The sequence below is a fragment of the Phocoena sinus genome, chromosome 8 (genome assembly GCF_008692025.1).
Source record: "Phocoena sinus isolate mPhoSin1 chromosome 8, mPhoSin1.pri, whole genome shotgun sequence".
NCBI lineage: Eukaryota > Metazoa > Chordata > Mammalia > Artiodactyla > Phocoenidae > Phocoena > Phocoena sinus.
This window is the reverse complement of record NC_045770.1, coordinates 23,940,161-23,966,353: the sequence shown is the minus strand read 5'-3', so window position 1 is coordinate 23,966,353 and position 26,193 is coordinate 23,940,161. Positions and strand designations below refer to the sequence as shown.

Sequence of the window (26,193 nt, the reverse complement as noted above, 5' to 3'; positions counted from 1 at the left end):
TGGGTTTATCTTTGGGCATTCTATTCTGTACTGTTGATCTATATTTCTGTTTTTGTGCCATTGCCATACTGTTTTGATTACTGTAGCTCTGTGGTATAGTTTGAAGTCAGGGAGCCTGATTCCTCCAGCTCCGTTTGGCTTTCTCAAGATTGTTTGGTTATGCGGGGTCTTTTGTGTTTCCATACGAATTTAAAAATTTTTTGCTCTAATTCTGTGAAGAATGCTGTTGATAGTTTGATAGGGATTGCATTGAATCTGTAGATTGCTTTGGGTAGCATAGTCATTTTCACAATATTGATTCTTCCAATCCAAGTACATGGTATATTTCTCCATCTGTTTATGTCATCTTTGATTTCTTTCATCAGTGTTTTATAGTTTTCTGAGTATAAGTCTTTTGCCTCCTTAGGCAGGATTATTCCTAGGTATTTTATTGTTTTTGTTGCAATGGTAAATGGGAGTATTTCCTTAATTTCTCTTTCTGACTTTTCGTTGTTGGTGTATAGGAATGCCAGAGATTTCTGTGCATTAATTTTGTATCCTGCAAGCTTACCAAATTCAGTGATTAGTTCTAGTAGTTTTCTGGTGACAACTTTAGGATTTTCTACTGTCGATTTCTCCTTTCATGGTTGTTAGCATTTGCCTTATGTATTGAGGTGCTCCTATGTCGGGTGCATAAACATTTATAATTGTTATAGCTTCTACTTGGATTGATCCTTTGATCATTATGTACTGTCTCTCCTTATCTCTTGTAACAGTCTTTATTTTAAAGTCTATTTTATCTGATATGAGTATTGCTACTCCAGCTTTCTTTTGATTTCCATTTGCATGGAATATCTTTTTCCATCCCTTCATTTTCAGGCTGTATGTGTCCCTAGGTCTGAAGTGGGTCTCTTGTAGACAGCATATATATGGATCTTGCTTTTGTATCCATTCAGCCAGTCTGTGTCTTTTGGTGGGAGCATTTAATCCATTTACATTTAAGGTAATTACCAATATGTATGTTCCTATTCCCATTTTCTTAATTCTTTTGGGTTGGTTATTGTGGGTCTTTTTCTTCTCTTGCATTTCCCACTTAGAGAAGTTCCTTTAGCATTTGTTGTAAAGTTATTTGGTGGTGCTGAATTCTCTTAGCTTTTGCTTGTCTGAAAAGCTTTTGACTTCTCCATCAAATCTGAATGAGATCCTTGCTGGGTAGAGTAATCTTGGTTGTAGGCTTTTCTCTTTCATTACTTTAAGTATATCCTGCCACTCCCTCTGGCCTGTAGAGTTTCCACTGAAGAATCAGCTGATAACCTTATGGGGATTCTTTTGTATGTTATTTTTTGTTTTTCCCTTGCTGATTTTAATATATTTTCTTTGAATTTATTTTTTCTTAGTTTGATTAACATATGTCTTGGTGTGTTTTTCCTAGGGTTTATCTTGTATGGGACTGTCTGTGCTTCCTGGACTTGGGTGACTATTTCCTCTCCCATGTTAGGGTAGTTTTCAACTATAATCTCTTCAAATATTTTCTCAGACCCTTTCTTTTTCTCTTCTTCTTCTGGGACCCGTATAATTCGAATGTTGGTGTGTTTATTGTTGTCCCAGAGGTCTCTGAGACTGTCTTCAATTCTTTTCATTCTTTTTTCTTTATTCTGTTCCTTGGCAGTTATTTCCACTATTTTGTCTTCCAGCTCACTTATTCATTCTTCTGCCTCCATTATTCTGTTATTGATCTTTCTAGTGTATTTTTCAGTTCAGTTATTGTGTTGTTCATCTCTATTTGTTTGTTCTTTAGTTCTTGTAGATCTTTGTTAAACATTTCTTGTATTTTCTCAATCTGTGCCTCCATTCTATTTCTGAGATTCTGGATCATCTTTACTATCATTACACTGAATTCTTTTTCAGGTAGATTGCCTATTTCCTCTTCATTTATTTGGTCTTATAGGTTTTTACCTTGCTCCTTAATCTGTGACATATTTTTTTGCCATCTCTCTCTCTCTCTCTCTTTTTTTTTTTTTCGGTACATGGGCCACTCACTGTTGTGGTCTCTCTCGTTGCAGAGCACAGGCTCCAGATGCGCAGGCTCAGCGGCCATGGCTCACGGGCCCAGCCGCTCTGTGGCATGTGGGATCTTCCCAGACCGGGGCACGAACCTGTGTCCCCTGCATCGGCAGGTGGACTCTCAACCACTGCGCCACCAGGGAAGCCTCTCTCTCTTTTTCTTTAATGAGTAGGATTGCATTCCTGTCTTACTAGTTGTTTGGCTGAGGCTTCCAACACTGGAGTTTGTAGGCTATTGGGTAGAGCTGGGTCTTGGTGCTGAGATGAGGAGCTCTGTGAGACCTCACTCCAGTGAATATTCTCTGGAGTCTGAGGTTCTCTGTTAGTCCAGTGGTTCAGACTTGGAGCTCCCACCATAGGAGATTTGGCCCAGCCCCAGGCTCATGAACCAAGATCCTGCAAGCCACCTGGGGTGGCAAAAAAAAAAAAAAAGCAACAACAAGGTAAAAAATAAAATTAGACTAGGAAACTAACAGATATGTTAGGAAGAATATAAAAATAAAAATATAGATGAATCAGAAACCAGAAGGTACATCAGTACCACAATAATAAAAAAGAGGAGGGAAAAGGGAGAGGGGGGCGAAGGCCTTGGCTGTGGAGGCGGGGGGGGGCTTAAGCAAGTGCAAGGTTTGGGTGGTGGGTGGGGCCAATGCTCAGGACCTACAGGGCTGGAAAAGGCCCTGGGGGCTGTGGGGAGTGGGGCTTAGGCTCAAGAAACAGAAGGGGTCCAGGCACGGCAGGGGACCTCACCTGGGAGCCCAGCAGGCTTCCTGGGCTTGAGTGGGCCAGGCAATCACTCTCTGGTCCTCTCCTGCTCTTCTCAGAGAGTCCCTACTTCCTCCCTCCCTCTCCTGATCTCCCCAGCTTCTGGGGTGCTGATCCCATCTGGACTCCACTTCTCCTCACCCCCTCAGTCCCCCATGTCCTACTGGTTCACTTTGGGGTTCCTCCCATCTCCTTGGGTGTCAGAGTCTCCCACCAGTAGCTGGCAGTCACCCCAGTTGTGGAGAGATGTTAACTCCACATCTTCCCACACCACCATCTTGACTCCACCTCCCTCTAATGTATTTTTAAATCCAGCTTCTCAGTCATACCTTCTATTGCATGGGGTACTATTTAGTCTCCAGATACAACCTTCCTAGAGCCATTCAACATAATGATCTAAGCTAAATTGATTACCATTTTTATTTCCTTCAGATTCTGTTATTTCTTTTCTTTTCTTTCTGTTTCTACATCATTGGTTTTCCTTAAATGTCAGGTGAGTGTCCATTAGTAGTGACAAATGAAGGTCTGTGTCAATTTTTCTAGGGAGCTAGTGTAAGTATCCTGTGCTTTTGTGTAAGTCTCTGGTTTTCCACTGTTCACACTCATGAATGGGAAGATTGCCTTGGGCCTTTGTGAAGTGGGTGGAATAAGTTAATGAACAGACTTTCTTAGAGGAAGTATGGTCAGGTAGCCAGCAATTACACAAGGCATCTCTCAAATACTAAAATTAAGAGGGTTTTACTGTGGAGTACCAAATCCATGCTAGAACTAGCTTTCCCAGATGGTTCATGTAAATTTTTTAAAGAGATAATCCTTCAGGGTTTGTTTCTTTTTGGTGGGGGGGATGCTGTGCTACTGCACAGCATATGAGATCTTAGTTCTCTGACCAGGGATTGAACCCACACCCCCAGCATTGGAAGCGCAGAGTCTTAATCACTGGGCTGCCAGGGAAGACCCTTGTTTTTTTTTTTAATTTTTATTTATGTTGTGTTATAGTTGATTTACAATGTTGTGTTAGTTTCAGGTGTACAGCAAAGTGGATCAGTTATACATATACATATATCCATTCTTTTTCAGCTTCTGATTTGGGTTTTAAGAAGAGGACTGATCATCATGGAAACCAGAAAATTCCATCTTGAAGCCCAGCAGAAATAAATGGTGGGCATTTCCCTGAGTCATAAATGGCACAGGGGCTCAGCAATCTACCACCATGTTCTTAACAGGAAACACTCCATTTGGCTGGGGAAAGGGTCCATCTGTCTCATAGCTCAGATTAAAATTCTGAGCTAGAGAAAAGAACTAAGCCAATTGCAGGCAAGGATAAGGAAGTTACCAGATACACCTAGAGACAGCCACATCTGAGAGCTTGCCAAGCTGTCACTGAAGTTAGAACATGGACTCACAGCAGAGAGCATTGTTTTTGTGTGCTTCTTTCCAATTGTATTTCAAGTTCTTTCCAAAACAAGGCCCTGGGCTTGGTTCACTGCTGTCCTGTATTCATGCTTGGGTATTCATTCACCAACATTAAGCCCCAGGATAGAAGATGTGATAAAACAGGACTCCTTTCTCCATGGAGTGAATCTTGGCTGGTTTCAGTGGTGGATGGTGGTCATCACAGAAAACACACAGGAAATTTTCCTTGGAACTGAGGTAGGATGAAAACTGCCTGCTGTGAACATCATCATCTTTTTCCTGACCTTTTACCTCCAGTTTCTGAAGATAAAGCAGAAAATAATCTTCCTTGAAGATAATGGGTAACAATTCCATAAAACAAAAACACATGCTTCCAATGCACTGTGCTTTCAGATATTCTGGGTTTAGTTCAGCTGCCAGATGAGTCAATTGATGCATTCACCTTGATAACCAGGTGAGCCCACTTCCTTGAGGAAGCCCCCTCTATTCTTGGTAGCACAATAGGCTACTTAGAGTTGCAAAGGGCACAAGAACCCTGCCATCACCTGAAAATCCTTCCCTGGGAAGGCAACTCCATGAATGAGGTCTTCCAAGCAAACGACACCAAACTTCCCCAGGTGCTCCCCAATCACTGTGTTGTCTGTCAGTGTGATGATTTTATTCTTGACCTTGGCTTGTCCACATTTAAAGATGAGTTCCTGAACAGACTTCAGATTTGCAAATCCCCAGGTCACATAAGTTTCCACTATATGAAGTGCTTTTATGGTTTAAGGGGTTACTTTCATAAAGACATCACTGAAAATCTTATTCAGGCCAAGTCTTGCAATGGTCCTCTGCACCAGTAAACTCACCCCATTAATCATTTGGATGTGTACAACAAAGGCTAAGGAGTGTTTATCTGGCACTTCCAAGCCACGAGGTTTCACTTCTCGTTGTCTGAGTCGCACCCTGTCACATAGTTGCCGCCAGGACTCATGTAGGAACCATTCTAGTTGCTTAAACTTGAGTTTTTCTCCTTTCCTCTGCTCCTTCCTTTGCAAAAGCACCTGCTTTGCCTGGGTGGCTTTGAGGGCCTGATAAGCCTTCCTCTTTTTCAGGAGATTTTCTGGAACCAAAGGGATCTTTTTTATTGGCTCTACCTCTGCCATCTTTCCAAAGCTGTGGGCTACTCTGGGTTTGTTTCTCTTATGCACAATGGTAAATATCCATCTACCAGTAGATTTTTGACTAATGATAAATATCCACCTGCCTATAGCTTTGGGTCTTGAAGTGACAGTGGAGACAACTGGCACAGCTCTTCCATGTACAAACCTTCAATTAACCCTATTGTCTATAGTCATTCTCCTTTTAGCCTTTTTAAATTGCTAAATCCTAATTGACGTCCTTTCTAGGGTTCCAATGACAAACGAGCTATCTCACTAGTGCCCCTTTAAGGTATGTATAGGCAAGTCTTCTACATAGATATGTCCAACAGGATACTACCATTTATTTTTGGTATGAGATAAAATTTCCTATTTGCTCATGAACTCCCTTCTCTCTGTTATGGGTTAACTTTCTATACATTGTCACTTCAGTTGGGTTCTAGAAGGATAGAAAGTGAAAATGTGTGTTCAGTCTACCATCTTGTTAAAATACACACACACACGTTTGTTTATGTACATGGCTTCTCTACTGAAGCTCCTTAAACACAAGGATGTATTGTAAAATGCCTAGCACAGTGTCAGGAACATAACAGGTGTTCAAAGGTATGTGGCTGATTGGATTTGAATGTGGGACAGAAGAATTACAAATGACAGAAAAGCTTAAGCCTAGATGACAAGTATGCTGTTAGAGACCAACAAAGGAATAGTAGATTTTAAAGGAAATTCTTGTTTTTTAGCTTTGGAAATCAATAGTTGTGCCCCAGCATAGGCAAATAATGGAAATTATTTTTCAAGACATCATTAACCGGTATAAAGGTACTTTTGTGTGCTAGAAAGAGAGCCATACCACTTCACACACAGAGTGTTGATGCTATCCTAGAGAAAAGAGAGAAGTCATTTCACCTCTTGGCTCTCACCTAACCCAGTAGATCAAATTGGAATATTCCTTATTGGATAAGGAGACTAATTCTACTCAGACTAGAGCATGGTGAAAACTACTACATTAATCCAGATATACTTTACGTCCTCAAGAGTAGGTACTGAATAAATATTAAATGAGTGAATGTATCCCTAACACTTGCTCACAAACCTGATTCCAGAGTCAAGATATAAAATTTTTAGAGGTGAAAGCCAAATAAGCCAATTAGTGATACTTTTGCTCATAGTAGCCATTATCAAAGTGCCTGGCCCAGATCAGAAACTCAATAAATATTAGTGAGGTTAATAAGATAATTAATTAATGCTAATTTTTTGAAACTTAAAAAAATGTCTACTTATAAAGCAAAGGGTGGTATACAACTCTTTAATATACTAAAAGCTATTGAATTGTATACTTTATTATTTTTTAAAGTCTTTATTGAATTTGTTACAATATTGCTTCTGTTCCATGTTTTGGTTTTTTGGCCACAAGGCACGTGGGATCTTAGTTCCCCAACCAGGGATCAAACCCACACCCCCTGCATTGGAAGGCAAAGTCTTAACCACTGGACCGCCAAGGAAGTCCCTGAATTGTATACTTTAAACAGGTGAACTATATGATGTATCAATTACATCTCAATAAAGCTGCAAAAAAACCAAAATAAACTCACAAGGAAACTTTTCCAGGCCTTCTGAATGACTCTGGCAGCTCTGTCTCTCTTTGTAAATTCTGATTCCTGTTTCCAAGCCATGCAAAACTCCTAAAAGAGAATAAGCAAAGGAGTATATTTTAATTTAATTTACATACTCCATTATGAAACTGTCACTAGAACTCAATGAAAATCAAATAGAAAGTATAAAGGAAATAATGAAAATGATATTTGATATCAAAATAACTATAATAAAAATTAAAATTGACACCAATAATTGATAGCCTAATATGTTCCAATTTGTCTCTTTTTTATTGAAGTATAGTTGATTTACAATATTATATTATTTTCATTATTTTTAAAGATTATACTCCATTTAATGTTATTACAAAACAATGACTATATTTCCCTGTGCTGTACAATATCCTTGTTGCTTATCTATTTTATTCATAGTAGTTTGTATCTCTTAATCCCTTATTCCTATCTTGTCCCTCCCCTTTTCCCACTCTCCACTGGTAACCACTAGCTTGTTCTCTATATCTGTAGGACTGTTTCTGTTTTATTATATACATTCATTTGTTTTAGCTTTTAGATACTCTGTGATAACATAGAGTATTTGTCTTTGTCTGACTTTTTCACTAAGCATAATACTCTCTAGGTCCATTCACATTGTTGCAAATGGCAGAATTTCATTCTTTTTTACAGCTGAGTAATATTCCATTGTATATATACATACTGCATCTTCTTTATCCATTCATCTGTTGATGGATACTTAGATTGCTTCAATATTTTGGCAATTGTACATAATGTTGCTATAAACATTGAGGTTAATATAGCTTTTTGATTTGTATTTTCTTTGGATGTATACCCAGCAGTGGAATTGCTGGATCATATAATAGTTCTATTTTTAGTTTTTTGAGGAAGCTCCATACTGTTTTCCACATTTGCTGCACGAATTTACACTCCCACCAACAGTGTATGAGGGTTCCCTTTTCTCCACATCCTTGTCAATGTTTGTTACTTGTAGACTTTTTGATGATATTCTGACAGATGTGAGGTAATATCTCATAATTTTGATTTGTATTTCTCTAATGACTAGCAATGCTGAACATCTTTTCATGTGCCAGTTAGCCACCTGTATGTCTTCTTTGGAAAAATGTCTATTCAGGTCTTCTGCCCATTTTTAAATTGGATTGTTTTTTTTTTGATATTGAGCTGTATGTGCTGATTACATATTTTGATTATTACCCCTATTCTTCATACCATTTGCAAATATTTTCTCCCATTCTATAGGTTGTCTTTCTGTTTTGTTGATGGTTTCTTTTGTTGTGTGAAAGCTTTTAAGTTTAAGTAGGTCCCAGTTGGGGTGTTTTTTGCTTTTATTTCTTTTGCCTTAGGAGAATGATCCAAGAAAATATTGTTATGACTTTATCTAAGTGTGTTCTGCAAATCTTCTCTTCTAGGAGTTTTATGGTTTCAGGTTTTACATTTAGGTCTTTAAACCACTTTGAGTTTTTGTATATGGTGTGAAGGAATCTTCTAATATCATTGTTTTATATGTGGCTGTCCATTTTTCCCAAAACCACCTGCTGAAGAGACTGTCTTTTCTTCATGTATATTCTTGCCTCCTTTGTTGTAAATTAATTGACTGTAGGTGTGTGGGTTTATTTCTGGACTCTATTCTCTTCCATTGGTCCATATGTCTGTTTTTGTGCCAATACCATGCTGTTTTGATTACTGTATAGGATTATCTGAAGTCTGGAAGTGTTATGCCTCCAGCTTTCTTCTTTTTTCTCAGGATTGCTTTGGGAATTCAGGGAGTTTTGTGGTTCCATATAAATTTTATTTTAACTTTTTATTTTATATTGCAGTATAGTTTATTAACAATGTGTGTTAGTTCCAGGTGTACAGCAAAGTGATTCAGTTATACGTATACATGTATCTATTCTTTCTCAAATTCTTTTCCCATTTAGGTAGTTACATAATATTGAGCAGAGTTCCCTGTGCTGTACGGTAGGTCCCAGTTGGTTATCCATTTATTTTTTAAAAATTTATTTGGCTGAGTTGAGTCTTTGTTACTGTGCACAGGCTTTCTCTAGTTGTGGCAAGCAGGGGCTACTCTTCATTGCGGTGCACGGGCTTCACGTTGCAGTGGCTTCTCTTGTTGTGGAGCATGGGCTCTAGGCGTGAGGGCTTCAGTAGTTGTGGCTTGCGGGCTCTAGAACATAGGCTCAGTAGTTGTGGTGCATGGGCTTAGTTGCTTCGCGGCATGCTTCCTGGACCAGGGCTCAAACCTGTGTCCCCAATCTGCATTGGCAGGCAGATTCTTAACTACTGCACCACCAGGGAAGCCCGGTTATCCATTTTAACAATCGATCAATCCCAAACTTCCTAACTATCCCTCCCACCACCCCCCTCTGGAAACCATAAGTTCCTTCTCTAACTCTGAGAGTCTGTTTCTGTTTTGTAAATAAGTTCATTTGTATCATTTTTTTTAGATTCCACATATAAGTGATATCATATGATATTTGTCTTTGTCTGACCTACTTCACTCATTATGACAATCTCTAGGTTCATCCATGTTGCTGCAAATGGCATTATTTCATTCTTTTTAATGGTTGAGTAATATTCCATTGTATACATGTGTCACATCTTCTTTATTCATTCATCTGTTGATGGACATTTAGGTTGCTTCCATGTCTTGGCTATTATAAACAGTGCTGCAATGAACACTGAGGTGCATGTATCCTTTTGGACCATGTTCTTCTCCAGATATATGCCTAGGAGTGGGATTGCAGGATCATATGATAACTCCATTTTTAGTTTTTTATGGAACCTCCATACTGTTCTCCACAGTGGATATACCAATTTACATTCCCACCAGCAGGGCTCCCTCTCTCCAGCACTCTCCAGCATTTATTGTTTCCGGGTTTTTTGACGCTAGCAATTCTGACTGGTGTGGGGTGATTTCTCATTGCAGTTTTGATTTGCATTTGTTTAAATTATCAATGCTGAACATCTTTTCATGTGCCTCTTGGCCATCTGTATGTCTTCTTTGGAGAAATGTCTATTTAGGTCTTCTGCTCATTTTTTGATTGGGTTGTTTGTTTTTATATTAAGCTGCATGAGCTGTTTGTAAATTTTGGAGACTAACCTGTTGTAGGTCTCGTTGTTTGCAAATATTTTCTCCCATTCTGCAGGTTGTCTTTTCATCTTGTTTATGGTTTCCTTTGCTGTGAAAAAGCTTTTGAGTTTAATTAGGTCTCATTTGTTTATTATTGTTTTTATTTCCATTACTCTGGAAGACGGATGGAAAAAGATATTGCTGCAATTTATTCAGAGAGTGTTCTGCCTATGTTTTCCTCTAAGAGTTTTATATTGTCCTGTCTTACACTTAGGTCTTTAATCCATTTGGAGTTTATTTTTGTGTATGGTGTTAGAGAGTGTTCTAATTTCATTTTTTTACTTGTAGCTGTCCAGTTTTGCCAGCACCATTTACTGAGACTGTCTTTCCTCCATTGCTTCATCTTACCTCCTTTGCTGTAGATTAATTGACCATAGGTGTGCGGGTTTCTTTCTGGGCTCTCTATCCTCTTCCATTGATCTATATTTTTGTGCCAGTACCATACTGTTTTGATGACTATAACTTTGTAGTATGTTCTGAAGTCAGGAAGCCTGATTCCTCCAGCTCCGTTTTTCTTTCTCAAGATTACTTTGGCTATTCAGGGTCTTTTGTGTCTCCATACAAATTTTAAGTTTTTTGCTCTAGTTCTGTGAAAAATGCCATTGGTAACTTGATAGGGATTTCATTGAATCTGTAGATTGCATTGAGTAGTACAGTTATTTTGACAATATTGATTCTTCCAATCCAAGAACATGATATATCTTTCCATCTGCTTGTGTAGTCTTCGTTTTCTTTCATCAGCATCTTATAGTTTTCAGAGTACAGGGTTTTGTCTCCTTAGAGACATCTAGAGACTGTCATACAGAGTGAAGTAAGTCAGAAAGAGAAAAACATATATCATATATTAATGCATATATGTGGAACCTAGAAAATGGTACAGATGAACCAGTTTGCAGAGCAGAAATTGAGACACAGAAGTAGAGAACAAACGTATGGACACCAAGGGGGGAAGCGGTGGGAGGTGGGGGTTGTGGTGTGATGAATTGGGAAATTGGGATTGACGTGTATACACTGATGTGTATAAAATGGATGACTAATAAGAAAATAAATAAATAAACATTTTTAAAAAATAAAAAAAAATAAAAGCTCCTGTTGACAGCCAAAAAAAAAAAAAATCACAGTTTCAATTTCAGTACTTGTGATTGGTCTGTTCATATTTTCTATTTCTTCTTGATTCAGTCTTGGGAGATTGTACCTTTATAAGAATTTGCCCATTTCTTTCAGGTTGTCCATTTTATTGAAATATAGTTGCTTGAAGTAGTTTCTTATGATCCCTTGTATTTCTGTGGTGTCAGTTGTAACTTCTCCTTTTTCATTTCTAATTTATTGATTTAAGTCATTTCTCTTTTTTTCTTGATGAATTTGGCTTAAGGTTTATCAATTTTGTCTATCTTTTCAAAGAACCAGCTTTTAGTTTCACTGATCTTTGCTATCTTTTCTTCATCTCTATTTCATTGATTTCTTCTCTGATCTTCATGATTTCTTTCCTTCTACTGACTTTAGATTTTGTTTGTTCTTCTTTCTCTAGTTGCTTTAGGTGTAAGGTTAGGTTGTTTACTTGAGATTTTTATTGTTTCCTGAGGTAAGATTGTATTGTTATAAACCTGCCTCTTAGAACTGCTTTTGCTGCGTCCCATAGGTTTTTGCTCACTGTGCTTTTGTTTTCATTTGTCTCTAGGTATTTTTTGATTTCCTCTTTGATTTCCTCAGTGATCCATTGGTTGTTTAGTAGCATATTGTTTAGTCTCCATGTGTTTGTGTTTATTACTTGTAGTTGATTTCTAATGTCATAGTGTTGTGGTCAGAAAAGATGCTTGATATGATTTCAATTTTCTTAAATTTACCGAGGCTCACTTTGTGGCCCAGCATGTAGTCAATCCTTGAGAATGTTCCATGTGCACATGAGAAGAATGTGTATTCTGCTTTTGATGGAATGCTCTATAAATATCAGTTAAATCCATCAGGTCTAATGTGTCATCTAAGGCCTGTGTTTCCTTATTGATTTTCTATCTGGAAGATCTGTCCACTGATGAAAAAGGGGTGTTAAAGTCACCCACAATTATTGTGTTACTGTCTACTTCTCCCTTTATGGCCATTAGTATTTGCCCTATATATTTAGGTGCTCCTATGTTGGTTGCATATATATTCACAATTGTTATGTCTTCTTCTTGGATTGATCCCTTGATCATTATGTAGTGTCCTTCTTTGTCTCGTTTATTTCAAAGTCCATTTTGTCTGATACGAATGTTGATACTTCAGGTTTCTATTGATTTCCATTTACATGGAATACCTTTTTCCATCCCCTCACTTTTAGCCTGTATGTGTCCCTAGGTCTGAAGTGGGTCTCCTTAGACAGCATATATACACATCTTATTTTTGTAACCATTCAGCCAGTCTATGTCTTTTGGTTGGAGCATTTAATCCATTTACGTTTAAGGTTATTATTGATATGTATGTTCCTATTGTCATTTTCTTAATTGTTTTGGGTTTGTTTTTGTAGGTCTTTTTCTTCCCCTCCTCTTTTGTTCTCTTCTCTTGTGGTTTGAGGACCAGCTTTAGGTTGCTTTTTCTTTTTGTGTGTGTCTATCTATTATAGTCTTTTGTTTTGCAGTTCCCATTAGGTTTTGATGTAGCAGTCTATATATATACAAGGTTGTTTTAAGTTGCTGGTCTCTTTTACCTAGAGAAGTTCCTTTAACATTTGTTGCAAAGCTGGTCTAGTGGTGCTGAACTCTCTTAGCTTTTGCTTGTCTGTGAAGCTTTTGATTTCTCCATCACATCTGAATGAGAACTTTGCTGGGTAGAGTATTCTTTGTTGTGGGTTCTATCCTTTCATCACTTTAAATATATCATGCCACTCCCTTCTGGCCTGGAGAGGTTTTGCTGAGTAATCAGTTGATAACCTTACCAGTGTTCCTCTGTATGTTATTTTTGATTTTTCCCTTGTTGCTTTTAATATTTTTTCTTTGTCTTTAATTTTTGTTAGTTTGATTACTATGTGTCTCAGCATGTTCCTCCTTGGGTTTATCCTGTCTGGGACTCTCTTCACTTCCTGGACTAGGGTGACTGTTCCCTTTCCCATGTTAGGGTAGTTTTCAGCTATTATCTCTACAAATATTTTTTCAGGTTCTTTCTCTCTCTCTTCTCCTTTTGGGACCCGTATAAAGTGAATGTTAGTGCATTTAATATTGTCCCAGAGGTCTCTTATACTGTCTTCATTTTTTTCAGTCTTTTTTCTTTATTCGGATCTGTGGCAGTGATTTCCACCATTCTGTCTTCCAGGTCACTTATCTATTCTTCTGCCTCATGTATTCTGCTATTGATCCCTTCTAGTGTATTCATTTCAGTTATTGTATTGTTCATCTCTGTCTGTTTGTTCTTTAGTTCTTTAGGTCTTTTTTAAACATTCCTTGCATTTCCTGATTCTTGCCTCCATTCTTTTTCTGAGATCTTGGATCATCTTAACTATTATTATTCTGAATTCTTTTTCTGGTAGATTGGCTATCTCGACTTCACCTAGTTGTTTTCTGGGGTTTCATCTTGTTCCTTCATCTGGGACAAATTCCTCTGCCATCTCATTTTTTAAAAAATTATTTATTTAATTAATTTAGTTTTGGCTGTGTTGGGTCTTTGTTGCTGTGCGTGGGCTTTCTCTAATTGTGGCAAGTGGGGGTTATTCTTTGTTGTAGTGCGCAGGCTTCTCATTGTGGTGGCTTCTCTTGTTGTGGAGCACAGGCTCTAGGCACGCAGGCTTCAGTAGTTGCGGCATGCAGGTTCAGTAGCTGTGATTCACAGGCTCTAGAGTGCAGACTCAGTAGTTGTGGTGGGAAGTCCACAACTCTCACCATGTGGGAAGTCCCTGCCATCTCATTTTGACTAACTTTCTGTGATTGCATTTTCTGTTCTACAGGTTGAAGGATTGTAGTTCTTTTTTCTGCTCTCTGCCCTCTGGTAGATAAGGCTGTCTAAGAGGATTGTGCAGGTTTCCTGACGGGAGGGGCTGGTTCCTGGTCAGTGGTGGGTGGATCTGGGTCTTGTCCCTCTGGTGGGCAGGGCCATGCTCAGGGAGAGTTTAAGCCACTTTTCTGCTGATGGGTGGGGCTGTGTTCCTGCCCTGTTTGTTGTTTGGCCTTAGGTGACCCAGCACTGGAGACTACAGGCTGTTTGGTGGGCTAATGGTGGCCTCCAGGAGGGTTCATGCCAGTGGGGACTTCCCAGAACTGCTGCTGCCAGTGTTCTTTTTCCCTACAGTGAGCCCCAGCTGTCCCCCACCTCTGCAGGAGACCCTCCAATACTTGCAGGTGGGTTTGGTCCAGTCTCTTATGGGTTCACTGCTTTTTTCCCCTGGATCCTGGTACACACAAGACTTTGTGTGCATCCTCCACGAATGGAGATTCTTTTTCCCCCAGTCTGTGGAAGTCCTGCAATCAAACCCCGCTGGCCTTCATAGCCAGATTCTCTGGGGACTCCTCCTCCTGTTGCCGGACCCCCAGGCTGGGAAGCCTGACGTGGGGCTCAAAACTTTCACTCCTGTGGGATAACTTCTGTGGTATAATTGTTTTCCAGTTTCTGGGTCACTCACCAGTGGGTATGTGATATGATTTTATCACAATTGTGCCCATCCTACCATCTCACTGTGGCTTCTTTTTTGTCTTAGGGTATCTTTTTTGGTGTGTTCCATCATTTTTTGGTGATGGTTGTTCAGCAGTTAGTTGTGATTTTGGTGTTTTCGTAAGAAGGCATTGAGCTCACATCCTTCTATTCCACCATCTTTAGCTCTCAACATCTCCATATAAATTTTAGGATTATCCTAGTTCTATGAAAAATGTCATGGGTATTTCGACAGGAATTGCATTAAATCTGTATATTGCCTTGTGTAGTATGGCCATTTTAACAATATTAATTCCTCTAATCCAAAGCCATGGTATATGTTTCCATTTCTTTGACTAATCTTCAGTTTCCTTCATCAGTGTTTTATAGTTTTTGGATATAGGTTTTTCACCTCCTTGGTTTATGTTTATTCTTCAGTTTTTTTGTTTCTTTGTTTTGGATGCAATTTTATTTTTTTATTTTTGACAGCATTTGGTCTTTGGTGCTGTGCATGGGCTTTCTCTGGTTGCTTCGAGCAGGGGCTGCTCTTCATTGCATTACATGGGCTTCTCATTGTGGTGGCTTCTCTTGTTGCAGAGCATGGGCTCTAGGCTTGCAAGCGTCAGCAGTTGTGGCATGTGGGCTCAGTAGTTGTGGCTCGTGGGCTCTAGAGTGCAGGCTCATTAGTTGTGGTACACAGGCTTAGTTGCTCCGTGGCATGTGGGATCTTCCTGGACAAGGGATCGAACCTGTGTCCCCTGCATTTGCAGGTGGATTCTTAACCACTGTGCCACCAGGGAAGTCCCTGGATGCAATTTTAAATGGATTTTTTTCCTTTCTTTTTCTGATACTTCATTACTAGTATATAGAAACACGACAGATTTCTGTACGCTAGTCTTGTATTCTGCAACCTTGCTGAATTCATTTATTATTCTAGTATTTTTTGCGTGGAGATTTTAGGGTTTTCTATGTCGTCAGCAAACAGTGACAGTTTTGAGGAGACCTTCAAGATGGCAGAAGAGTAAGATGTGGAGATCACCTTCTTCCCCACAAATAAATCAGATATACATCGACACATGGAACAACTCCTACAAAACACCTACTGAACGCTGGCAGAAGACCTCAGACTTCCCATAAGGCAAGAAACTCCCCACGTACATGGGTAGGGCAAAAGAAAAAACTGAGACAAAAGAATAGGGACGGGATCTGCACCACCGGGAGGGAGCTGTGAAGGCGGAAACGTTTCCACACACTAGGAAGCCCCTTCACTGGCGGAGACGGGGGCGGTGGGTAGCGGCGGGGGGGAAGCTTCGGAGCCACAGAGGAGAGAGCGCAGCACCAGGCGTGCAGAGGACAAAGCGGAGAGATTCCCACACTGAGGATTGGCGCCAACCAGCACTCAACAGCCTGAGAGGCTTGTCTGCTTACCTGCCGGCCGCGACGGTTGGGGGCTGGGAGCTGAAGCTCGGGTTTCGGAGGTCAGACCCCAGGGAAGCGACTGGGGTTGTCAGCGTGAACACAGCCTGAAGGGGGCTCGTGTGACACAGCTAGCTGGGAGGGAGTCTGGGAAAAAATCTGGACCTGCCTAAGAGGCAAGAGACCATTGTTTCAGGGTGCGCGAGGAGAGGGGATTCAGAGCACTTCCTAAACGAGCTTCAGAGACGGGCGTGAACCGCGGCTATTAGCGCGGACACCAGAGATGGGCATGAGATGTTAAGACTGCTGCTGCAGCCACCAAAAAGCCTATGTGCAAGCGCAGGTAACTATCCACACCTCCCCTCCTGGGAGCCTGTGCAGCCTGCCACTACCAGGGTCCCCTGAACCAGGGACGAATTTCCCGGGAGAACACAGGGCATGCCTCAGGCTGTTGCAATATAATGCTGGCCTTTGCCACGGCAGGCTCTCCCTGCATTCCATACCCCTCCCTCTCCCCAGCCTGAGTGAGCCAGAGCCCCATAATCAGCTGTACTTTAACCCCATCCTGTCTGAGCGAGGAACAGATGCCCTCAGGCGACCTACATGCAGTGGCGGGGCCACATCCAAAGCTGAACCCCAGGAGATGTATGAACAAAGAAGAGAAAGGGAAATCTCTCCCAGCAGCCTCAGGACCTGCGGATTAAATCTCCACAATCAACTTGTACCTTGCGTCTGTGGAATACCTGAATAGAAAATGAATTATTCCAAAATTGAGGTGGTGGACTTTGGGAGCAATGTTACATATTTTTTCCTTTTTCTCTTTTTGTGAGTATGTATGTATATGCTTCTTTGTGTGATTTTGTCTGTATAGCTTTGCTTTTATCATTTGTCCTAGGGTTCTGTCTGCTTTTTTTTTTTTTTTTTAAGTATAATTTTTGGCACTTGTTAACATTGCTGGATTTGTTTTTTAGTTTGGTTGCTGTCTTCTTTCTGTTTTTTGTTACTTTTTAATATGTTTTATTTTTAATAATGATGTTTTATTTTAATAACTTTATTTTATTTACTTTACATTTTTCCTTCTTTCTTTCTTTCTCTTTCTTTCTTTCTTTTTTCTCCCTTTTCATCTGAGGCGTGTGGCTCTGACAGGGTCTTGTTGCTCCTTCCAGGTGTCAGGCCTCTGCCTCTGAGGTGCGAAAGCTGAGTTCAGGACATTAGTCCACCAGAGACTTCACAGATCCACATAATATCAAATGGCAAAAGCTCTCCCAGAGATCTCCATCTCAATGCTAAGACCCAGCTCCACTCAATGACCAGCAAGCTAGAGTGCTGCACACCCTATGCCAAACAACTAGCAAGACAGGAACACAACACCACCCATTAGCAGAGAGGCTGCTTAAAATCATAATAAGTTTACAGACAACACAAAGCACACCACCGGATGCTGTCCTGCCCACAAGAAAGACAAGATCCAGCCTCATCCACCAGAACACAGCCACTACTCCCCTCCACCAGGAAGCCTACACAACCCACTGAACCAACCTTAGCAATTGGGGCAGACACCAAAAACAATGGGAACTACGAACCAGCAGCCTGCAAAAAGGAGACCCCAAGCACAGTAAGTTAAGCAAAATGAGAAGCCAGAGAAAAACAAGGCAGATGAAGGAACAAAGTAAAAACACACCAGACCAAACAAATGAAGAGGAAATAGGCAGTCGACCTGAAAAACAATTTGGAGTAATGATAACAAGGATGATCCAAAATCTTGCAAATAGAATGGAGAAAATACAAGAAACGTTTAACAAGGAATTAGAAGAACTAAAGAGCAAACAAACAATGAAGAACAACAAAATAAATGAAATTAAAAATTCTCGAGAAGGAATCAATAGCAGAATAACTGAGGCAGAAGAACGGATAAGTGACGTGGAAGGAAAAGGAGTGGAAATAACTACCACAGAGCAGAATAAAGTAAAAAGAATGAAAAGAACTGAGGACAGTCTCAGAGAGCTCTGGGACAACATTAAACACACTAACATTCGAATTATAGGGGTCCAGAGAAGAAGAGAAAAAGAAAAGGAATGAGAAAATATTTGAAGAGATTATAGTTGAAAACGTCCTGAATATGGGAAAGGAAATAGTTAATCAAATCCAGGAAGCATAGAGAGTCCTATACAGGATAAATCCAAGGAGAAACAAACCAACACACATATTAATCGAACTATCAAAAATTAAATACAAAGAAAAAATATTAACAGCAGCGAGGCAAAAGCAACAAATTAATTAAAGGGGAATCCCCATAAGGTTAACAGCTGATCTTTCAGCAGAAACTCTGCAATCCAGAAGAGAATGGCAGGACATATTTAACGTGATGAAAGGGGAAATCCTACAACCAAGATTACTCTGCCCAGCAAGGATCTCATTCAGATTCGAGGGAGAAATTAAAACCTTTACAGACAAGCAAAAACTAAGAGAATTCAGCACCAGCAAATGAGCTTTAGAACAAATGCTAAAGGAACTTCTCTCAGCAGGAAACACAAGATAAGGAAAAGACCTACAATAACAAACCCAAAACAATTAAGAAAATGGTAATAGGAACATACATATCAATAATTACCTTAAATGAAAATGGATTAAATCCTCCAACCAAAAGACATAGACTAGCTGAATGGATACAAAAACAAGACCCATATATATGCTGTCTAGAAGAGACCCACTTCAGACCTAGGGACACATACAGAATGAAAGTGAGGGGATGGAAAAAGATTTCCATGCAAATGGAAATCAGAAGAAAGCTGGAGTAGCAACACTCATATCAGACAAAACAGACTTTAAAATAAAGACTATTACAAGAGATAAAGAAGTACCTACATAATGATCAAGGGATCAATCCAAGAAGATATAACAATTGTAAATATTTATGCACCCAACATAAGAGCACATCAATACATAAGGCAAATGCTAACAGCCATAAAAGGGGAAATTAACATTAACACAATCATAGTAGGGGACTTTAACACTCCACTTTCACCAATGGACAGATCATCTAAAATGAAAATAAATAAGGAAACACAGCTTTAATTGATACATTAAACACGATGGACTTAATTAAAATTTTTAGGACATACCATCCAAATACAACAGAATACACTTTCTTCTCAAGTGCTCATGGAACATTCTCCAGGATAGATCATATCTTGGGTCACAGATCAAGCCTTGGTAAATTTAAGAAAATTGAAATCATATCAAGTATCTTTTCCGATCACAAGGCTATGAGACTAGATATCAATTACAGGAAAATATCTGTAAAAAATACAAACACATGGAGACTAAACAATACACTACTAAATAGCTAAGAGATCACTGAAGAAGTCAAAGAGGAAATCAAAAAATACCTAGAAACAAATGACAATGAAAACACGATGACCCAAAACATATGGGATGCAGCAAAAGCAGTTTTAAGAGGGAAGTTTATAGCAATACAATCCTACATCAAGAAACAAGAAACATCTCAAATAAACAAACCTAACCTTACACCCAAAGCAGAGAAAGAACAAAAACCCCTCAAAGTTAGCAGAAGGAAAGAAATCATAAGGATCAGATCAGAAATAAATGAAAAAGAAATGAAGGAAACAATAACAATGATCAATAAAACTAAAAGCTTGTTCTTTGAGAAGATCAACAAAATTGATAAATCATTAGCCAGACTCATCAAGAAAAAAAGGGAGAAGACTGAAATCAATAGAATTAGAAATGAAAAAGGAGAAGTAACAACTGACACTGAAGAAATAAGAAGGATCATGAGAGATTACTACAAGCAACTCTATGCCAATAAATTGGACAACCTGGAAGAAATGGACAAATTCTTAGAAAAGCACAAACTTCTGAGACTGAAGCAGTAAGAAATAGAAAATATAAACAGACCAATCATAAGCACTGAAATTGAGACTGTGATTAAAAATCTTCCAACACACAAAAGCCCAGGACCAGATGGCTTCACAGGGGAATTCTATCAAACATTTAGAGAACAGCTAACACCTATTCTTCTCAAACTCTTCCAAAACATGGCAGAGGGAGGAACACTCCCAAACTCATTCTACAAGGCCACCATCACCCTGATACCAAAACCATACAAAGATGTCACAAAGAAAAACTACAGGCCCATATCACTGATGAAAATAGATTCAAAAATCCTCAACAAAATACTAGCAAACAGAATCCAACAGCACATTAAAAGGATCCTACACCATGATCAAGTGGGGTTTATTCCAGGAATGCAAGGATTCTTCAATATACGCAAATCAATCAATGTGATACACCATGTTAACAAATTGAAGGAGAAAAACCATATGATCATCTCAATAGATACAGAGAAAGCTTTTGACAAAATTTAACACCAATTTATGATAAAAAAAAAAAACCTCCAGAAAGTAGGCATAGAAGGAACTTACCTCAACATAATAAAGACCATATATGACAAACCCACAGCCAACATTGTTCTCAATGATTAAAAACTGAAAGCATTTCCACTAAGATCAGGAACAAGACAAGGTTGCCCCTCTCACCATTATTATTTAAAAAGTTTTGGAAGCCTTAGCCATGGCAATCAGAGAAGAAAAAGAAATAAAAGGAATCCAAGTTGGAAAAGAAGTAAAGCTGTCACTGTTTGCAGATGACATGATACTATACAAAGAGAATCCTAAAAATGCTACCAGAAAACTACTAGCTAATCAATGAATTTGGTAAGGTAGCAGGATACAAAATTAATGCACAGAAATCTCTTGCATTTCTATACACTAATGATGAAAAATCTGAAAGAGAAATTAAGAAAACACTCCGATTTACCATTGCAACAAAAAGAATAAAATACCCAGCAATAAACCTACCTAAGGAGACAAAAGACCTGTATGCAGAAAAGTAGAAGACACTGGTGAAAGAAAATAAAGGTGATACAAACAGATGGAGAGATATACCATGTTCTTGGATTGGAAGAATCAATATTGTGAAAATGACTATACTACCCAAAGCAATCTACAGATTCACTGCACTTCCTATCAAACTACCAATGACATTTTTCACAGAAGTAGAACAAAACGTTTCACAATTTGTATGGAAACACAAAGACCCCTGATAACCAAAGAAATATTGAGAAAGAAAAGTGGAGCTGGAGTAATCAGGCTCCTGGACTTCAGAGTATACTACAATGCTACAGTAATCACAACAGTATGGTACTGGCACAAAAACAGAAATACAGATCAATGGAACAGGATAGGAAGCCCAGAGATAAACCCACGCACATATGGTCACCTTATTTTTGATAAAGGAGGCAAGAATATTCAATCGAGAAAAGACAGCCTCTTCAATAAGTGGTGATAGGAAAACTGGACAGCTACCTGTAAAAGAATGAATTTAGAACACTCCCTAACACCATACACAAAAATAAACTGAAAATGGATTAAAGACCTAAATGTAAGGCCAGACACTATAAAACTCTTAGAGGAAAACATAGGCAGAATATTCTATGACATAAATCACAGCAAGATCGTTTTTGACCCACCTCCTGTAGAAATGGAAATAAAACCAAAAATAAACAAATGGGACCTAATGAAACTTAAAAGCTTTTGCACAGCAAAGGAATCCATAATCAAAACAAAAAGACAACCCTCAGAATGGAGAAAATATGTGCAATTGAAGTAACTGACAAAAGATTAATCTCCAAAATTTACAAGCAGCTCATGCAGCTCAATATCAAAACACAAACTACCCAATCCAAAAATGGGCAAAAGACCTAAATAGACATTTCTCTAAAGAAGATATACAGATTGCCAACAAACATATGAAAGAATGCTTAACATCACTAATCATTAGAGAAATGCAAATGAAAACTACAATGAGGTATCACCTCACAACAGTCAGAATGGCCATCATCAAAAAATCTCCAAACAACAAATACTAGAGAGGGTGTGGAGAAAACAGAACCCTCTTGCACTGTTGGTGGCAATGTTAACTGATACTGCTACTATGAAGAACAGTATGGAGGTTTCTTATAAAACTAAAAATAGAACCACAATATGACCCAGCAATTCCAGTACTGGGCATATACCCTGAGAAAACCATAATTCAAAAAGAGTCATGTACCACAGTGTTCACTGCATCTCTATTTACAATAGCCAGAACATGGAATCAACCTAAGTGTCCACTGACAGGTGAATGGATAAAGAAGATGTGGCACATATATACAATGGAATATTACTCAGCCATAAAAAGAAACGAAATTGAGTTATTTGTAGTGAGGTGGATGGACCAAGAGTCTGTCATTCAGAGTGAAGTAAGTCAGAAAGAGAAAAACAAATACCATATGCTAACACATATACATGGAATCTAAAAAAAAAAAGAAATAGGTTCTGAAGAACGTAGGGGCAGGAGAAGGATAAAGACGGAGATGTAGAGAATGGACTTGAGGACATGGGGAAGGGGAAGTGTAAGCTCGGACAAAGTGAGAGAGTGTCATGGACTTATATATACTACCAAATGTAAAATAGGTAGCTAGCGGGAAGCAGCTGCATACCACAGGGAGACCAACTCGGTGCTTTGTGACCACTTATAGGGGTGGGATAGCGAGGCTGGGAGGGTGACACAGAGGGAGGAGATATGGAGATATATGTATATGTATAGCTGATTCACTTTGTTATAAAGCAGAAACTAACACATCATTTTAAGGCAATTATACTCCAATAAAGATGTTAAAAAAAAAGAAACAGTGACAGTTTTACCTCTTCCCTACTTTTAATTTTTTCTTGTCTGATTGTTGTGGCTAGGACTTCAGTACCATGTTAGATAGTAGTGGTAAGAGTGCACACCCTTGTCTGATTCTTGAATTTAGTGGGAAGGCTATCAGCTTTTCACCATTGAGTATGGTGCCTGCTGTGGGTTTGATGCAACTGATCTTTATTATGTTGATATATCTTCCCTCTATACCCACTTTGATGAGAGTTTTTATCATGAATGGATGTTGAATTTTGTCAAATGCTTTTTTTGCATCTAGTAAAAAGACTGAATCAGTAATAAAAAATCTCCTGCTCATCACCTGATGGCTTCACTAGTGAATTTTAGCAAACTTTGAAAGAAGAAGAAATGCCAATCCTTCTCAAGCTTTTCCTCTTCAAAAAATTGAAGAGGGTACACTTCCTAGCTCATTCTATGAGGTCAGCTTTATCGTGATACCAAAGCCAGACAAAGACACTACAGTAAGAGAAAACTACAGACCAATAACCCTATGAACATTGATGCAAAAATCCTCAACAAAATACTAGCAAACAGAATACAGCAGCATATTAAAATTATTATCACATTGAACAAGCTGGATCTATTCTTGGAATGCAAGGATGGTTCAAGATACAAAAATCAATCAATGCTCTCAACAAATCCAGTATAGAGGGGAACATATCTCAACATTATAAAGGCCATCCAAGCCCACAGCTAACATTACACTCAATAGTTAAATGCTGATAGCATTTCATTAAAGATCAGGAACAAAATGAGCGTGCCCACAGTCACCAGTTTTACTCAACATAGTATTGAAAGTCCTAGCCAGAGCATTTAAGCAAGAAAAAGAAATGAAAGGTATCCACTTGGAGAGGAAGAAGTAACACTGTCCCTTCACATAGATGACATGATATTATATATAGAAAACCCTAAAGACTCCACCAAAAAACTGTTAGAGCTAATAAATGAATTCAGTAAAGCTGTAGGATGCAAAGCAAACATACAAAATCTGTTGCACTTCTATACACTAATAATGAACTATCAGATAGAGAAATTAAGAAAACAATTCCATTCACAATTGCATCAAAAAGAATAAAATATCTAAGAATAAATTTAACCAATGTGGAGACTTCCCTGGTGGTCCATGGGCTAAGACACTGCACTCCCAATGTAGGGGGTCCAGGTTTAATCCCTGGTCAGGGACCTAGATCTCATATACCTCAACTAAGAGTTCACACGTCACAGCTAAAGATGCCGTATGCCTCAACTAAGACCTGGTGCAGCCAAATAAATAAATAAATATTTTAAAAGTTTAACCAAGGATGTGAATGACCTGTGTATTGAAAATTACAAGACATTAATTAAAGACAGAAATAAATGGAAAACCATTCCATGCTCATGTATTAAAAGAATTAATATTATTAAAATGTCAATACTTCCTAAAGCAATCTACAGATTCAATGTAATCCCTATCAAAATTCCAATGGCATTTTTCACAGAAATAGAACAAACAATCCTAAAATTTGTATGGAACCATTAAAGACTCCTATTAGCCAAAGCAATCTTGAGAAAGAAGAACAAAGCTGGAGGCATCATGTTCCCTGATTTTGAATTATATTTAAAATCTATAATAATTAAAACAGCATGGTACTGGCATAAAAAAACAGAAACACAGATCAATGGAATAGAATAGACAGTACAGAAAAAAACCACACATATATAATCAATTAATTTATGACAAAGGAGACAAGAATATACAATGGGGGAAGAAGAGTCTTTTCAATAAGTGGTGCAGGGAAAATTGGACAGCAACATGCAAAAGAATGAAACTGGACCACTATGTTACACCATACAGAAAAATTAACTCAAAATGGATTAAAAATTTGAACATAGGACCTGAACCATAAAACTCCTGGAAGAAAACAAAGGTGATAAGCTCCTTGACATAGGTTTTGGCAATGACTTTTTAATATGACACCAAAAGCAAAAGCAACAATGCAAAAATAAACAAGTGGGACTATATTAAACTAAAATCTTCTGCACAGCAAAGGAAACCATCAACAAAATGAAAAGGCAAACTACTGAATGGGAGAAAATCTTTGCAAATCATATATCCGATAAGGGGCTAAAATCCAAAATATGTTAAAAAACTCATACAACGCAATAGAAAACAAACAATCCAATTTAAAAATGGGCAGAAGATCTGAATAGACATTCTCCCAAAGAAGACATACAGATGGCCAACAAGTACATGAAAAGATGTTCTACATCCTTAATCATCAGGGAAGTGTAAATCAAAACCACAATGAGATATCACCTTACACCTGTTAGAATGGCTATTATAAAAAAGACTAGAAATAACAAGTGTTGGTGAGGATGTGGAGAAAAGGGAACCCTTATGCACTGCTGATAGGGATGTAAATTTGTGCAGCCACTATGGAAAACAGTGTGAAGTTTCCTGAAAAAATTAAAAATGTAACTACTGTATGATCCAGCAATGTTACTTCTAGATATTTACCTGAAGAAAATGCAAACACTAACTCGAAAAGATATATATACCCCATGTTCATCGCAGCATTATTTACAATAGCCAAACAGTTCAGTGGTATATGGAAACAAGCTGAGTGTCCCATAGATTGATGAATGGATAAAGAAGATGTGGAATATATACAAAATGGAATATAAATCAGCCATAAAATAATAAGAAAATTTTGCTATTTGTGACAACATGTACAGACCTCAGGGCATTATGCTAAGTGAAATGTCAGACAGAGAAGGATAAATACCTTATGATCTCTCTTATATATGAAATATATATATTAAAAAAAAAAGAAAAACAGAAAAATAAGTAAATAGAAAACCAAGCTTATAGATACAGAGAACAGACTGGTAACCTCCAGAGGTGGAGAGACAGTGGAGGGTGGGTCAAATAGTTTAATCATTTTGGGGTTTTTCTTTTTTTTAGCTTAGATAAATTGAATTTTTTTAAAAAAAGAAATGTATGAATTTTCACTTAGAGCTTTGGATTATCCTATCTGGTAGTTGTCATATGACAAGATGTAATCTCTGAGTCTTCAATTAGTAGAAAAATATACAAATCAGAAAGTAATGTAATGGAAGTCTTAAGATGAAGTCCTATAATGTCTGCCTCAAGCAGGATCTGAATTAACATGTGATGTAGGGACTGTGTCTACTACTAGGCATACTCTTAGGATCTCAACTAGTATTGACCTGACCACACCTCAGATATTATTATATTTCCTGTAGGCTACTGAAGCTTTATTAATTTCATTTATTTATCTATTTTCCTATT

The 26,193-nt window shown here is 38.4% G+C and overlaps 1 protein-coding gene and 1 pseudogene across 1 annotated transcript in view; both read right to left on the bottom strand.

The window, feature by feature from the left end:
- Positions 1–7,038, bottom strand: part of C8H11orf65 (chromosome 8 C11orf65 homolog) — a 99,340-nt gene extending 92,302 nt beyond the window's left edge. The window contains exon 1 of the mRNA XM_032640911.1: positions 6,953–7,038. Coding sequence (XP_032496802.1) covers positions 6,953–7,033 — 81 coding nt within the window. The 5' untranslated portion in view covers positions 7,034–7,038. The remainder of the gene's footprint in view (positions 1–6,952) is intronic.
- Positions 4,626–5,369, bottom strand: LOC116758174 (annotated as a pseudogene).
- Positions 7,039–26,193: the final 19,155 nt, after the last annotated feature.